Source organism: Anolis carolinensis, chromosome 1 (assembly GCF_035594765.1).
Source record: "Anolis carolinensis isolate JA03-04 chromosome 1, rAnoCar3.1.pri, whole genome shotgun sequence".
Classification (NCBI taxonomy): domain Eukaryota; kingdom Metazoa; phylum Chordata; class Lepidosauria; order Squamata; family Dactyloidae; genus Anolis; species Anolis carolinensis.
In genome coordinates, this window is record NC_085841.1 from 252,537,532 (window position 1) to 252,555,172 (window position 17,641).

The 17,641-nt window shown below is 40.0% G+C and overlaps 1 protein-coding gene across 2 annotated transcripts in view; it reads left to right on the plus strand.

The window, feature by feature from the left end:
* LOC100555580 (protein mono-ADP-ribosyltransferase PARP14) overlaps positions 1–17,419 on the plus strand; it is a 36,282-nt gene extending 18,863 nt beyond the window's left edge. For both annotated transcript variants that reach the window (XM_062974333.1, XM_008109337.3), the window contains exons 8-17: positions 1,343–1,564; positions 2,652–2,727; positions 2,940–3,089; positions 3,710–3,772; positions 4,854–5,021; positions 8,276–8,491; positions 8,579–9,184; positions 12,261–12,400; positions 12,800–12,974; positions 15,718–17,419. In XM_062974333.1, coding sequence (XP_062830403.1) covers positions 1,343–1,564; positions 2,652–2,727; positions 2,940–3,089; positions 3,710–3,772; positions 4,854–5,021; positions 8,276–8,491; positions 8,579–9,184; positions 12,261–12,400; positions 12,800–12,974; positions 15,718–16,004 — 2,103 coding nt within the window. In that variant the 3' untranslated portion in view covers positions 16,005–17,419. The remainder of the gene's footprint in view (positions 1–1,342; positions 1,565–2,651; positions 2,728–2,939; positions 3,090–3,709; positions 3,773–4,853; positions 5,022–8,275; positions 8,492–8,578; positions 9,185–12,260; positions 12,401–12,799; positions 12,975–15,717) is intronic.
* The last annotated feature ends 222 nt before the right edge of the window (positions 17,420–17,641 follow it).

Sequence of the window (17,641 nt, forward strand, 5' to 3'; positions counted from 1 at the left end):
GCACACATCAACCTACCTGTGTGAAAAGACACAGAGGAAACAGTGTGTGTTTTAAATAGGATGTCCCCCATCTGTCATCTGTTTTATTTATGAACTAGCTTGGGGTCCCGGCGGTGCCCTGGTTATTAGAAGAAGACATTGTTTATTTTGGGATGTTAGGTAATATGACTGAATTTTGGTCCAGATCTGCCGTTGGCTTGTTTCTGTGCTATCTGAATAAGGGTAAACTACAGCTCCCAGATTCCCAGGGCAATCGCCCCCCAAAACCTGCCAGTATTTGCAGTTGGCCATGTTGGGTGTGTGTGCCAAGTTTTCCATATCCGTTGTCGGCTGGGTTCAGGGCTCTCTGGATAAGGGTGAACTACAACTCCCCGATCCAAGTTCAGACACCCCCCAAACTAGACCTGTATGCACTGTTGGCCATGTTGGGTCTGTGTGCTAAGTTTGGTCCAGATCTTACATCAACTGGGTTCAGTGCTTTCTGGATGTAGGTGAGCTACAACTCCTGGAACCAAGGTCCATTCCCCTAAACCCCTGTAGTATGTTCAGTTGGTCATGGGACTTCTCTGCCAAGTTTGGTGCCGGTGGAAATCACAGTATCAATGAAGGTACTGCAAATCTCATTAGCATTCACAAGTTTGGTCCAGATCCATTGTTGGTTGGGTTATCAGTGCTCTCTGGATGTAGGTCAAGTACAACTCTTGCAAATCATGGTGAATTATCCCCAAACCTCTTGTTCAGTTGCTGATCAATTCCTCTGTTAACTGTGTGTCATAGGAAAGGGTAGGAAAAGGTGAAGGTAGAGGCAGTGGGCGGGGTCATGGAAATTTAGGAACCCTGGGATGTCCATTCTGGAGGAAAAACTAAACATCTGGGATGAAATGGTCTCTGCATGAAAGCCTTCACTTGGGTTGGGGGCAGAATGGCGTTTGTGGAGGACACAGGCAGGGTTTGGGCTACATGTTCATGGTGCTCACTATAACGTGCATGTCAGTGGAGGGAGGGCCATCGGTGTCTCCTGCTCAGTGGGAACAATAGCTGTTTGTGGAGGCAGGAGGATGTCTGTGTAAGTAGATATCTCCTCCACATACACACACACATTTTTCACTTTTATTATGTGTATAAATAGGAAGAAAATACAAGGATAGTTTAGGACTATGTTGTATATGTGTGTTTTATTCTTTTGAGACTAGCTTGGTGTTACATATATCAATCTCTTCTAGTCTCTAGTTTGGGACTTCTAGTGTCTTCTAGTTTGGGACAATGTTGTATGTGTGTGTTTTTATTACTTTTGCGACTAACTTGCTGTTACATTTATAGATTTCTACTGTACATTTTATAGGAACTTAAAGGTATTGTCCGGAGATGCCTGGAGAAAACTGAAGAGCTGTTGTTGCGTTCTATCTCATTCCCAGCCATTGGGACAGGCGGGTTTTCCTATCCGAGAGCTGAAGTTGCTAAATCAATGATAGATGAGATACTTCTGTTCAGTAGGACAAGGCAATTAAAATCTCTTCAGGAAGTTCATGTGCACCTGCATCCAAAAGATACAGATAACATACAGGTAACAGCACCAAAAGCTTTTATTTATATCCTATAAGGTTTATCCAGTAGAACATACAAATAGGACTCACAAAAACATATTATTTATATAACAAGGCCTTTTTCAGTTTTTTAGTTAGTCAGCCATGAATATTGACAAGAGTGTTCTGAACTATAACTCTGTGTAGCTTCCAAAACGTTTTTTGCAAGTCTTGCTTCCCTCCTGAACTTCCCTGGTTCTGAACATATAGTTGGCCCTTCACATTTGCGGATTGGATATATGTTGTGAGAAGTTGCAGTTCCACCACCTTAAATTCTTTTGAAAAACTAGTGTGTGTTTCTCAGTTAATATTGACAAGAGCAACAGCAGCAACACAACTCATCAATTGGATAAGACTTCCCACCCACAAGAATAATTTATATACAAGGTATCCTGTCTCTTCTCTCATCCACACGATTGACTCCTTTTCTAAAAGATTATGAAAAGGAGAACCATGACCTTTTGAGTTAAAATATATGCCAGTACTATGAAAGGGGAGCCCCCCGTGGTGCAGCAGATTCAACCACTGACTGTTGAACTTGCTGGTTTGAATCTCTGGAGTGGGGTGAGCTCTCTCTGTTAGCAGTTGGAAAACATGCAGATGGAAAACATGCAAATGTGAGTAGATCAATAGGCATTGCTCCAGTGGGAAGGTAACAGCATCCATGCAGTTATGCCAGCCACATGACCTTGGAGGTATAGACAACGCCATCTCACTGACTGAAAGATTGGTGGTTTAATCCGGGGAGCGGGGTGAGCTCCTATTGTTAGCCCCAGCTTCTGCCAACCTAGCAGTTTGAAAACATTCTGACGGGAAGGTAACGGTGCTCCATGCTATCATGCCAGCCACATGACCTTGGAGGCGTCTATGGACAACGCTGGCTCTTTGGCTTAGAAATAGAGATGGGCACCAATCCTCAGAGTTGGACACGACTTGGCTTAATGTCAGGGGAAAACCTTTACCTACTATCAAAGGGGATATTTGACAAATTGATTTTTAAGCGTTAGAGTGGCTTCATTGTGTTCTTTTTTCACCAAAGTGAATAACATTGGTATTTTTCCCCTCTAGACTTTCTCGCAAGTATTTGAATCTCTAACTGGCAGAATTCCTAATAACGTGCCACAAACAGATGGGGGAAATGCAGGTAAATTGTGATGATTCAATTGTAGCTTAATAGTCCTCCTTCTCCTTTCTCTTGCCCTTTGTTTTTAATAATACATTTCAGAGCTGTTTACCCATTAGGGCCAAACGAGATATAGATTTCACCTACCTGAGGTTAAGTTAGTTCTTTAAGTTCAGGTCCCATCAAGAGATTAATGCTTTTCTTGATCATGCTATTTCGTTCCCTATTTACAGGTTTCTTTGGGCCTGTCTCAACTCCTGTTCTAGGAATTAATCAAATGCAGATTGGGCTGGTTCAATTCCAAACAATTACAGGCGATATTACAAAGGAAACTACAGATGTTATTGTCAATGTATCCGATCAACTTTTTAAGTCCAAAGCAGGTACATATTTTTGTTGGACCTATCTTTGAATCTGAATATATGTCATTGAGTAATTATTATTAGGAGGCGCGGGGGTACAATGGGTTAAACCCTTGTGTTGGCTGAACTGCTAACCTGAAGGTTGGGTTGCTGACTTGAAGGTTGCCGATTCAAATCTGAAAAACGGGTGAGCTCACGTCTGTCAGCTGTAGCTTGCAGGGACATGAGAAAAGCCTCCCAGCTAACCATCTGGGTGTCCCCTGGGCAATGTCTCTGTAGACGGCCAATTATCTCACACCAAAAGCGACTTACCGTATGTTCCCAAGTCGCTTCTGACACAATTTAAAAAAGTAATTATTGATGATATAATTAATTTTAATATGTATAACATTTTGTTGGCATTTGTGGGTGTATGCTGGTCATTGAGACAGTTGCGCAATGTATTTTATATCTATTTCAAGCCAACCTTCACTATACTAGTTCAGCTCAAACCCTACAGTGCAAAATGTATGTTGTCATCTGGCCATTTTGATGTATAATTCCAAAGAATTTGTCAGTAATCTTTTTACAGATGATAGGTTTCTTTTAAAATTAATTATTTGAATCAGTAACTTAGATGTTTTCTACTAATTTCTTGGAAGGTGTCTCCAAGGCAATTCTAGAAGGTGGAGGACCTCAAGTGGAAAATGAATGTGCAGCACTTGGTAATGAACACAAGAAGGGGGGGGGGGAGAACTTCCCGTAGTTGTGCTTCTTTGTCCTGTTCATACCTCTTTAGAAATGCAGACATTTTTTCTAATTAGCCAAGGGAGTAAGATGAGGGAGATGAGACAGTTTGAATCCTTACTCGGCCATAGAGACTACTGGGTGACCTTGGGAAAGCCACACTATCTCAACTTCAGAAGAAGAAATCTTGCCAGAACAACCCAGTGTCTCACAGGGCCACAATTAGTCAAATATAACTTGAGGACACACCTCAATGAACAAGCAGAATTATTAGGGTTAGATTATATATCAAGCGTTTTCTGCAGAATTAAAGATAACTGGGCTTCTCAGTGCTGGGGAAAGCATTTAATGGGAGGGTGCCCTCCCAGATCATTTTAATGCTTGGAAGTCTAGCAGTAAATCAGATCAAGATGCATTATTCTCAAAGCCATGAATGTTATTTTGACAAATAAGACAGAAAATTGCATAAGCATCTCCTTTTCCTGATACAGTAGAGTTGCGCTTATCCAACCTTCACTCATCCAACGTTCTGTATTAACCAACGCAGTCTGCCTTGTAGTAGTCAATGTTTTTGTACTCAATACATTGCAATGTTTTGGTGCTAAATTTGTAAATACAGTAATTACTACATAACGTTACCGTGTATTGAACTGCTTTTTGTGTCGATTTGTTGTAAAACATGATGTTTTGGTGCTTAATTTGTAAAATCATAATATAATTTGACATTTAACAGGCTTTTCCTTAATCTCTCCTTATTATCTAACATTTTTGCTTATCCATCGTTCTGTTGGCCCCTTTATGTTGGGTAAGCGAGACTTTACTGTAATGTAAATATAATACTAACAAATACTCTTTATGACATTCATGATTTCAGCCTGGTGCCTTTATGGTTCCTAGTTGTTTTTTCAAAAGGGATGTGTGAATCAGTATGTCAAATGTATGCTTAAGACATTTTATATTCTAATCTTTTTCATTCAGTTGTGAGATGTTGTGGCTGGACATTTAGGTTCACATTGCTAGAGGCTTGACGTCTGAGTTTCTCATTGTTTTCTTATCTAGCCTCACAGCCTCACAATGGCTTTATAACTACACAAGCGGGCAACCTGATCTGTAAGAAAATTATCCACCTTGCTCCTGACTCAAATATCAAAACTCAGGTCTTCAAAGTCCTTCGGGAGTGTGAAGCCAGGAAATACACCTCGGTTGCCTTCCCTGCAATTGGAACAGGTTTGTATTTTATTTAGAGTAGCACCGGCAAGTCCAGGATATCTTTTTCATTAGGGAAGGAGGCACCATGTTCCAGTGTGGAACAGTTCTTGCTATCAGGAAGTTCTTCTTAATCTTTATGTGAAATATTAACAATCCATTGCTTTGTGTCCTAGTCTCCAAAACAGCAGAAAACAAGCTTGCCTCCTTCACAATGTGATATACAATTGTCTTTAGATATGGTTATCTTGTCCCTTCTCAGCCTCTTCTTCTGCAGGCTAAATATACCTAGCTCCTTAAGCTGCTCCTCATAGAGCTTGGCTTCCAAACCTTTGATCATTTTAGTTGACCTTTTCTGGATGCAATCCAGCTTGTCAGTATCCTTGAATTGTGGTGCCCAGAACTGGGCACACTATTCCAGGAGACGTCTTACCACTAAACAGAATACAGTGAGACTTTGGACTTCTCTTCGTCTGAACACTGTTCTTCTATTGATGCAACCTAGGATTACATTGACTTTTTGGCTGCTGTATTATACTGTTGTTGTGTATTTGTGGTGTAACACGCTGCCTGTACAGTTCCATTTGCTCCCTGCTTGCCCTCTTAGGTTTCACAGTGGTCCTGCAGAGGTTTGCTCTCTGTAGGACCACTACAGTTCCTTTTTCCTAATGAGGTTGGGAGGGGGAGAAAATTTAGGGAAAGAAGATGTAGCTGGTCTGAAAAAATAATGAGGATGTGCGGCCAGATGATAACATTGTCTTTTATATGTTGGGTTGTCAATTTTTGTTATTATAGGTGTATAGTTGTGTTCGGGCATTGAATGTTTGCTTTTTATGTTTAGACTCCACCCCGAGTCCGGGGAGATAAGGCGAAATATAAATAAAGTTGTCTTCTTCTTATTATTATTATTATTATTGACATAATGACATGGTCTGACACAGCAAACAAGATAGATATGCTGGATTTCGTATCACAAAATCACAAGTCAAACACTTCCCAAATGTCTAGGACTGTGTGATGTATTTTCGGATGATGCGCGCAGATCCCAGTAGGGTGGCCTTTTCCAGTTGGCAGATCGTAATTTTGTCGATGTCTATTGTTTCTAAATGCCGGCTGAGATCTTTTGGCACGGCACCCAATGGGACTCTGCCAGAGTCTTTGAAGTTCAATCTTGAGGTCCTGATAGCGGCTGAGTTTTTCCTATTGTTTTTCATCAATTCGACTGTCACCTGGTATGGCGACACCTTTTTCTTTTCCACAACTGTGATGTCTGGTGTGTTGTGTTCCAGAACTTTGTCAGTCTGGATTTGGAAGTCCCACAGTATCTTTGCGTGTTCATTTTCCAATACAGTAGAGTCTCACTTATCCAAGCTAAACGGGCCAGCAGAAGCTTGGATAAGCGAATATCTTGGATAATAAGGAGGGATTAAGGAAAAGCCTATTAAACATAAAATTAGGTTATGATTTTACAAATTAAGTGCCAAAACATCATGTTATACAACAAATTTGACAGAAAAAGTAGTTCAATACGCAATAATGCTATGTTGTAATTACTGTATTTACGAATTTAGCACCAAAATATCATGATATATTGAAAACATTGACTACAAAAATGGCTTGGATTATCCAGAAGCATGGATAAGCGAGGCTTGGATAAGTAAGACTCTACTGTACTTTTGCAGGTTTGTGATCCCACCAGTTCTTTACTGGTGGCAGGTGGTACTTGAGGCATAAGTTCCAATGAATCATTTGGGCCACATAGTTGTGCCTCTGTTTGTAGTCTGTCTGTGCGATTTTCTTACAGCAGCTGAGGATATGATCAGTGGTTTTGTCAGCTTCCTTGCACAGTCTGCATTTTGGGTCATCAGCTGATTTTTCGATCTTGGCCTTAATTGCAGTTGTTCTGATGGCTTGCTCCTGGGCTGCATGGATCAGGCCTTCTGTTTCCTTCTTCAATGTCCCATTCGTGAGCCATAGTCAGGTCTTCTCCTTATCAGCTTTTCATTCAATTTTGACAAGGAACTTTCCATGCAATGTTTTGTTGTGCCAGCTGTCAGCTCTAGTTTGTAGTGTGGTTTTCGTGTACTGGTTTTTTTGTCTGCTCTGCTTTGAGGAGTTTCTGGTTGTCAAAAATCAGAAAAAAATCAAAGCAGGTTCTTCACTTTGCTTTACATATTCTGCCAGGGCATGTTCTTCTTCTTTGACTGCTTGTTTTACTTGTAAGAGTCCTCTGCCCCCTGATCTTCTAGGCAGATATAGCCAGTCAACATCACTGTGAGGGTGCAGTGAATGATGAATGGTCATGAGTTTTCTTGGTTTTCTGTCCAAATTGTCCAGTTCCTCCTGTGTCCAGTTTATAATGCCAGCAGTATATCTTATGACAGATATGGCCCAGGTGTTTATGGCCTTGATGGTGTTGCCTCCATTGAGCTTGCATTTGATAATTTTTCTGACCCTTTGTGCGTATTCTTTATTCTTTATTATTATTATTATTATTATTATTATTATTATTATTATTATTATTTTCCATTGTCCAGTTGCTCCTTGCTCCTTGCAATTGCTCTCACCCCATTGGTAAGGAGCAGGAGCATTTTTAGGATATCTTTGGAAATGCAGGTCAGGGAAGTTTTCCCCACCAAACTACAATTGCCAGAAATTCATTTGGCCAGACCTATAATATCTGTTAGTCTTCTTCTGTAGTCATTCTTCAGGGCTTTTAAATAACCTGCATAAAGACTGGCTGCATATTTTTCTAATGAAAGTTGGGAGACTAATGGCTGTCCCAGTGTGGTGCTGCAGTTCTTTTCACCCGCTGTCAATATGGCAGTGATCAGGGTAATGGGAGGGGGAGGAAATCACTAAGGAGGCTGCAAGTTGAGAACGCCTACTTTTTAGAGGTAACATGTGAAATGGAGCACACAGTGGTGCAGTGGGTTAAACTGCTGAGCTGCTGAACTTACTGACCGAAAGGTTGGTGGTTTGAATCCGGGGAGCGGAGTGAGCTCCCGCTGTTAGCCCCAGCTTCTGTCAAACTAGCAGTTTGAAAACATGCAAATGCTCTGGCAGGCAGGTAATGGCGCTCCAGGCAGTCATGCCAGCCACGTGACCTTGGAGGTGTCTCCGGACAACACCGACTCTTTGACTTAGAAATGGAGATGAGCATCACACCCTAGAGTTGGACACTAAAGGGAAACCTTTACCTTACCTAACATGTATAATAGTGCTGACTGTATTTGTAATACTTTTGTTTTTCTCTCATGTCGTACTTGATGCAGGTCAGTCAGGGAGGGCTCCTGAAGATGCAGCTGATGAAATGATTGGAGCATTTGCTGATTTCATAGGCAAAGAATCGCCCCAGCATTTAAAAACCATTAAGATTGTTATTTTTCAGCAAAATATGCTAAGTGCTTTTTATGCCTCTATGAAACAAAGAGAAGGTGCTCCATTGCCCAGCACGCAATCTGGAGGATCGTTTTTTTCAAGGCTAAAATGTAAGTAAGGGTTATTCTCACCTTTTTGTTCTGCTGACCACATTCCTTTACTGTGTTTTTTTAATGTATTTCTTGTTTTATTTGCAGCCCTTTTTACTGAGAAAAAACCACCTCCTGAAAAGAAACGCCTCTTAGTTTTAGAAAAGAAGGTTGAGGTTGCTGTGTTTGAAATCTGTGGGGAAGACAGACAAAAAGTCGAAGGGGCTGAGGCCTGGCTTAAAAAAATGATACTCCAGGAACAGTCAGAAAACCTAATTGATGATGAATTGATTGACATGTTTGACAATGCCGAAATTCAGAAACTGAATGACCTCCAGAAAAGATTACACATTGCCATCGAGCTAAAGAAGAATCAGTCTCCTCCTTCCATTCTGGTGTCTGGCATACCCCGTGATGTCCTGACTGCCTCCACAGAAATTCAGAAGCTGATTAAAAAGAAGAAAGAGGAACGGGAAGAGAGATCCAAGGCAGAGCTCGCCAAAAATTTGGTTGAGTGGCAGTACTGCAAAGATGGGGATGTATACAGACCTTTTGAAATGCTACCAAATCTCCATTTAGAAGATGCCAAGATCAGCAACAAGATGAATGTCAATGTCCAAATTAATGGGAAGACATACGTGGTAGACATGATAAATATGAACGCTCAAGGTCATGGAAAAACTCTTTCCATTAAGCGCATTGCCAAAGGAGAAGGTAATATGGGGTTTAGCTCTTTAAGGTCTTGAGTAGTGCATAGTTGGTTAGTTGATGTGACCTCACTATAACATTTCCCTCCACCAAAATTCACAAAGCCTTAAAGTGTTTTAAATGATTCCTCCATTTGCCTCCCTGTTAGCTCAGTATCCTCGTTTCCTTTAATTCTTTTGCAAAAATGGAAAGGTTGTACAGCTATATTTATGTCTGTTTAGGGATCCATTTGCCTTACATAGTTATAGTAATATGATTCCACTTGAGCTGCTATGGTTTGCTACATCCTGGGATTTGCAGTTTAATGAAGGGCATTTTCAGGTAACGAGAGCTGTACTGCCCTGGGAACTTACACTATCCAGGATGGTATAGCCATATCAGATAACAGTGGAATAATTGTCCTACAGCTGTGTAAAAAGGGATCCTGGTCAATTTTATTGGGTAATAGGCAAGTAAAGAACTCTTTCCCCTTGTTTTTGTTGAGTACATGAACTATGTCTATCATTTAAAAAATATATATCGATAAAGCAGTCTACAGGTAGAGAGAGGGCAAGACTAAGAGTAAATCCAGAATTTAAAGTGCAAGGTTTACATAATGGATATATTTCTATGAGATTTCAAAGTAGGGATCCGTGGGACCCCATCTTGTTATGTTTGAAGAGGATTCTGGCAGCATGCTCATTGGTTACTCTTGCTGCACTTGGAACAGCTAAATGAATCAAAAAGCAGTTGAACAGTGCGCATCAGCATGCCTGTTCATTCTTCATGTCATGGAAGTTGTGCATGAGAATTCGAGTGACCTATTGTTCAGTACATGTTTTCCAATGTTCGTTTTTCTAGTGTTTTTTGGGGGCTTTTTTTTAACAATCTCAGCGGTCCCAGTGATTGGATCTGTGGTTCAGATTAAGACCTTAGCAAGCCCTTGGGTGGGGGCAGAATGGAGAAACTACTATTTATACATAGTTCTGTTGAAACATAATGACACAAACATCCAGTCTGCACTTTTGGTGGACTGTGGCATGGCAGAATTTTTTTGGTTTTGGTAAAAGTTTATTATAATTGTGGTACATAACAGAGCGACAGATCATAGCAGATAGAATCAAGTAACAATAATTTTGATATATACATGCATATGTACATTAATCAATCAACCAGTTATTTCTGACATTGAATGCATATTAATACCAGTAACTTAACATAAATAATTTAGTCTTGCTATTTCTATATGTTATCCACTATTCTCAGTCTTACTTTCTTCTCATTTAATTTTTTAATACGTTCACCATAACATTCAAACAACAACACAACGTATTACAGACCATACACACACCCGAAACCCCTATCCCACAAAAAATAAAACCTCTTCCCCACTCCCGTGCACCCTTCACCATGACTTCTGCCTCTGAAGCACTATGAAGGCTTTAGGCCAATTTATACTTGATCATAGTAATCCTAAATTCCTAATAGAGATCCTCTATGTCACTGACTCTCCATTTATATATACCATAGCCAACCTCCATTTTCCCATAAAGTCCTCATTACTTTTGTTCCTACTATTGTTCGTTAGTTTGACCATTAGCATATATCCCCACGTTCTTTCACTCCAATCCTTTTTAGTTAAACTTTTCCCCCCTTTCCAGTCATTGGCTATGGGTAATCTTGCTGCGGCAAAGCTATATTGTTATATTTCTTGGTCCTTTTGATTATTGTTTTCTCTATGTAAACCTAATAGACACAATCCTGGGCCTTTTTAAAATCTTATTATGTAGCATTGTATTTGTCTCTTTAGTTACCTTATCTCAAAATGCCTGTGTGGTCTCACAGGTCCACCATATATGGAAGAATGTCCCTTTCTGTTTCCTACACCTCCAGCAAATACCTTGTTGTGATTTGTCTATTTTTGCCAATGTTGCTGGGGTGATGTAGCATCTATAAAACACTATATATCGACTCTCCCTAATTGATCCAGATAGCATAAATTTGAATTCTTTAAAAAAAGGTAAAGGTAAAGGTTTTCCCTGACGTTAAGTCCAGTCGTGACCAACTCTGGGGATTGGTGCTCATCTCAATTTCTAAGCCGAAGAGCTGGCGTTGTCCATAAACACCTCCAAGGTCATGTGGCTGGCATGACTGCATTGAGCACCGTTACCTTCCCGTCAGAGTGGTACCTATTGATCTACTCACATTTGCATGTTTTCGAACTGCTAGGTTGGCAGGAGCTGGGCTAACAGCGGGCGCTCATTCCGCTCCCAGGATTTGAACCTGGGACCTTTTGGTCCGCAAGTTCAGCAGCTCTGCGCTTTAACATACTGTGCCACCAGGGGCCCCTTGAATTCTTTATTCCATAGGTATTCCTTATTATTCAATTCTGTTGCTCTACCTAGGTCAGTGGTTCTCAACCTGTGGGTCCCCAGGTGTTTTGGCCTACAACTCCCAGAATTCCCAGCCAATTTACCAGTTCTTAGGATTTTTGGGAGTTGAAAGCCAAAACATCTGGAGACCCACCGGTTGAGAACCACTGACCTAGGTCATTAGCCCAGGACATCATTACTGTTTTGTCTCTGTTGTCTTCCATGTTGTAGTTCAATATGTATTTGTATAATCTGGAGATTAACCCTTTGTTAACCTAGAGTTGATGATCTAAATTACACCTCAAAGTCTAAATCAGGGATAATAACTTGATGGTGGCAAAGATCATACATACTAGTATTTTGTCTGTGCTTGGGATGAATGGATCTGAGTCGTGCTTAGGAGAAAGCAACATCATCAGAGTGACAGTTTATTTAGTCATCTGAGATTGGATAATTGCTAACACACTCAAATTGCTATATTCAGCAATGTTGCCCTCTATGCTGCTTCTTGGCTCATGTTATCTTGTAATCACTGCTGTCTGCCTTATATGTTTCTTCAAAGCATATAAAACTTTGACCACAGGGACCATCATCACTGGAGCTGAGCAATTTTGTTCCGGAGGCCTCCATAATCATAATTGCACAGCTTCAGCAATGATGAAACTTTGTTCATAGCCACAGTTCTCATTTTTAAGCATAGAAATAGTATTAACGCAATATTTACTTTGCAGGTAAAGTAGCACTTCCCAAGCAGTGGGAAGATATGAAGGGGCTCAGTGTGAAATTGGTTTTGCTGCAGCAGGCTACTCAAGAATATCAGGATGTTGAAAATAGGTTCCGGCATGGGTGCCCTACGAGCAAAATACAAAAGGTGAAGTAGACAACACACTTTTCAAACGACATATTATGAGGGTGCTGTTGTTTATAATTTATAGAATACTAAGTTGGAGGAGGGCTTTTAAAAAACTTGATGTGATGAATGATGGATCACAAAAAACATTGTGATGTCAAGAATGTTCCTGTTCTTTCCTACAGTTGCTGATTTAAAATGCATGACAGAATGAGGTTTGAATTAATGGCCCTTGTGGTCTCTTCTAACTCTGATTCCTATAATCACTGTATTCATTACATATTGGAGTGACTGAAGGAGTGGATGTATGTTCTCAGCCCTTTCATGTTCTAAGAGTATAGTCCATTTTTATAACTATTCATTTTGTTCCGTTTTTATCATTTCTTCTGAATATTGCCTTTGTATTTTCAACCCTTTTAGATCGAAAGGGTACAGAATCCTTTCCTCTGGCAGTCCTATCAAGTGAAAAAACAAGAGCTAGATAAAAAGAACGGCCAGACAAACAATGAAAAGATTCTGTTCCATGGAACTCCTGATTCCACAGTGACCCCAATTAACCATACTGGATTTAATCGCAGTTACGCTGGAAAGAATGGTAAGTTCATCAGAAACTTGTTAAGTTACATCATATACTACCTTTTCTTCACTTAGATCCAAAGGCCTGGTTCTTGTCTCCTGACTTTATAACTGGCCAAACTAAAAATAATAATAATTATGATAATAATAATAATAATCCGAAAATACATTGCACAGTCCTAAACGCTTGGGAAGTGTTTGATTTGTGATTTTGTGATATGAAATCCAGGATATCTATCTTGTTTGCTGTGTCATACTATGTTCTTGTGTCAATAATAATAATAATAATACAGTCTGTCAACTGCAAAAGGCCACCTTACTGGGATCTGCACGCATCATCCGAAAATACATCACACAGTCCTTAACACTTGGGAAGTGTTTGACTTGTGATTTTGTGATACGAAATCCAGGATATATACAGTAGAATCTCACTTATCCAACATAAACGGGCTGGCAGAACATTGGATAAGCAAAAATGTTGGATAATAAGGAGGGATTAAGAAAAAGCCTATTAAACATAAAATTACATTATGATTTTACAAATTAAGCACCAAAATATAATGTTTTACAACAAATTGACAGAAAAAGCATTTCAATACACAGTAATATTATGTAGTAATTACTGTATTTACGAATTTAGCACCAAAACATTGCAACATTTACTACAAAAACATTGACTACTAAAAGGCAGAGGCGTTGGATAATACAGAACATTGGATAAGTGAAGCTTGGATAAGTGAGACTCTACTGTATCTTGTTTGCTGTCTCATACTATGTCTTTGTGTCAATAAAATAATAATAATAATAATAATAATAATAAGCATCATCATCATCATCATCATCTTTATTTCTATTCCGCCCTATCTCCCCAAAGAGACTCAGGACGGATTCCAACATACAACGGCAAACATTCAATGCCTTCACAAAAACCGACAAATACCAACATAGAATCCCAGAAAAACTCCACATACGAAAACAGCAATTAAAATCTAACATCAGATTAAACCTAACATCAGTGAATTAAACCAACATTGTCAGACAAAGACATTATATAATGACAAAAAATCTGAAAAAACTTTCACATTAATTTACAGAAGCCAATTGGAATTCACAAAGTTGTTTGGATTGGTTGTGTGGCCTATGGTAGTAAATTGGACTAACATAGACTAGCAGGGCCCAGATACAAAATAGTTCTCAACCAGGGTCTGGAAGTGGTCACTAATTGTCTAATGTTCCTCTTCTCCATATGCTAGTGAGCAGAAGTATTATTTATTTATTTATTTATTTATTTGAAACATTTATATTCTTCCCTTCTCACCCTGAAGGGGACTCAGGGTGGAGCACAACATATATACGGCAAACATTAAATGCCGGAACATAAAATAAACTATATATATTCATAAACACTAAAATCAGTTATCATCACATTAAAACAATTACTTTAATTATTTTGAAGTAGGTCTTCAGTTGTTTTCTGAAAGAGAGGAGGGAGGGGGCAGCTTTATTTCTTTAGGAAGGGAGTTCCAGGGGTGGGGAGTGACCACAAAAAAGGCCTTCTCTCTCATTCCCACCAGGCTTACTTGAGATGAGGGTGGGACCGAGAGAAGGGCCTCCTCCACTGACTGCAGTGCCCAGGCTGGTTTGTAAGAGGAGATGTGATCAGTCAAGTAGCCTGGACCTGAGCTGTTTGGGGCTTTAAATATAATAACCAGCACTTTACTTTGTATTTAGCCTGGAAGCAGACCGGCAACCAGTGGAGTTGCCGCAACATGGGAATGGATCTCTCCCTGTACGGAGCTCCTGTTTAGTAATCTGGCAGCCGATCTCTGAACCAGTTGAAGCTTCCAAACTATCTTCAAAGGCAGCCCCATGGAGAGAGCATGCACATGTTTACTTAGATCTCTAGCCATCTGTAGACACTCTCCAAATGGTGCCCCATGCAGCTGAAGCCCATCTTACAGTCATTTGGAGCAGGATGCTTTATGTGATCACTCCCCACTATATAGAATAGGCTTCACTCTTGTTTTTAGTTATTGTATTTTAACAATTGCACCAAATACCATGAGCTGTAATGGTGTCTAAAAAGATGAATTACTCTCTAGTGTTTAGCAGACAGTAGTCATTCATTGTCTCAGACACTAGGTGCACTCATTTCTCATTGAAACTATTACCAGGTACCTGTCTACAGGATTACAGCTTGCCTATATATGAAGTAATTTTATAATGTCCCTCAAAATCATGGATATACTTTTGGGGGGGTAGAACATACTAAGTCAGTGGTTCTCAACCTTTGAGTCCCCAGATGTTTTGGCTCTCAACTCCCAGAAATCCTAACAGCTGGTAAACTGGCTGGGGTTTCTGGGAGTTGTAGGCCAAAACACCTGGGGACCCACAGGTTGAGAAACACTGTACTAGTTTCTTCCCGCCAGATCAAACTATGGTAGCTTTTCCATTTTCTGCCTTATTTTGTGCCTTGTTTTCCTGTTTCTCAGATTTGGGACCTTAAGTTTATTGTTCCATCAGTTTTATTATGAATTCAGAATTAATGAAAAAAATGTAATTTTTGGTGCTCATGTTTGTTTTCCCCCCACTTTACTGAACTGACTAGCTAGTTTACAAAGGATCTGCTCAGGCAGTTTATTTGGCAGCTGTCCTTTCTTAAGTAATTGATTTCACAAACTATTTACAATAGTATTTTTTATTTGTTTCTAGACTTATTTGTTAATACTTTCTAACGCTCTCAATTCTTTTTGTGGTTTCAGCTGCAGCAATTGGAAATGGGACTTACTTTGCCGTAAATGCACATTATTCTGCACGTGACACATATTCTAAACCAGACAGCAATGGTAGAAAATACGTATACCTAGCTCGGGTTCTCACTGGGGTGTATTGTGTTGGAAAGCATGGATTAATTACTCCACCACCAAAAAACACAGTAGGGTTTGACCTGTACGATAGCGTGACTGACGACGTAAACAATCCATCCATGTTTGTTATATTTTCTGATGCTCAGGCTTATCCAGAGTATCTTATTACTTTCAGAAAATAACATCACACTCAAGGGCTGCCCCTCTCCTTTCTAAAAGAAATAAAGACACTCAATGAGAATGATTGAAACGAGCAGGCCATTTGGCTTTTATTGCTTGAACTTTCTTGCCAATTATGATCCTACTGTGCCTTTTTAGAGATTAACAGACTAAAATTGTTAAGAGTAATTATGGGGGTAAAGAAAAGATGGGAAGGCCGGCATGAATTCAAGGTAGGTGGAGCTATGCCATGTATTACATTCTGAATCAGATTGAAGGGAACATGTTCAATTTCAAAAGGGTTGCATGACATATTAGAACAACTGTGTTATTCCCACAATATCAAGAAACACAGTGGCATAGGGTGGACCATGAATTGTGTTTTGCCTTTTAGTATATTCCTGAAAGTATGCATTTGAACGGAACTACATCCTGGATATGTGACAAAAATGCCACCCCCTTTTGGGAAGGAATGATTAGAAGCAGGGGGTATTTAACTTGCCAATTCTTCTGCAGTGATCACTTCCACCCAGGCCTTTCTACCCCATCTCCCAACAGATTTGCAGATGTGAGTTCATCTGCATGACCAGACTGCTCTGTTGCAATCTCTGGGGTGTTTCAGGAAACTTGTAACTTCACCATTGTGCATTCTTCTGTCCCTTGAGCTGCTGTGCCTGCTGCCTGTGAAATTCCTGGGTGACATTTCTGTGAGCTGTTAATCTCAGAGATTAAGCATAGAGCAGAAGAAACTTAGTTTTATTTATGTTTTTTTTTTACAGAAAATGAACGAAATAAGGCTTGCTTTTGTCTTAAGTGCCTTCTGACAGCCTTCATGGCTGTAGCTCTTTGTTAGGTGGCTAGCAGGGCATTAACTGAAAACTACACCTGCTTTCCATATATATAGGCAGGTTACACTGCTCTGGTCTTTCTTCTGGGTGGAGTTGCCAACTGATCTGAAAGCCTCCAGGCTGAGGTGTTCTCCTGTGACTCTGTAAGCAATCAGGTAAATGATGGAAATTGGCAGGACACAGTTGCATTGAGAGAAAACATAAGCACAAGCCACTTTAGAACAAAGTCTAGTTTACATTGGCAAAGATCAGACTGAAGTCTTTCCGAGAATCATGCTGCATTTCATGTTCACCACACAAGAAGTGGCCATCCCGCTTTCTCTTTGGACTACTACATGCCTATGTCAAGAGGCAATGAAAAATGGTATCTCCACCGGGTTCACAAGGAAGATGCCACTCATTGGTTTTCTATGTTCATTTCTTGAAACTTCCAGAAGGGGATGGAAGAGTTTGTATTTGTATGTGCATAAATAGTGATAGAATCTGTACCACTGCCAAGGTTAGCAAAGTTTGCATGGGTTTGTTGCTGCCAATTGCAGTGTTTGATGGTCACATGAAATATATATGATTAAAAGCTTTGAATTGTTGGGTGACACTTGTTTTTCTTTATCATTAGACACTACCATTTGCAGGTTTTATGCCAGTGATTTTTTCAAATACCACTCACCTTCCAAACTGTAAAGGCTAGAAGGGCACAAAGAAATACCTTCCACCTCCAAGGGGTGAGCAGCTCTAAATATTCACCAGCTTAGAGATTCCTCTCCCCTCCTCTCTTCTGTGAGAGTCAAATGGCATTGAAAAAGGAAATAATA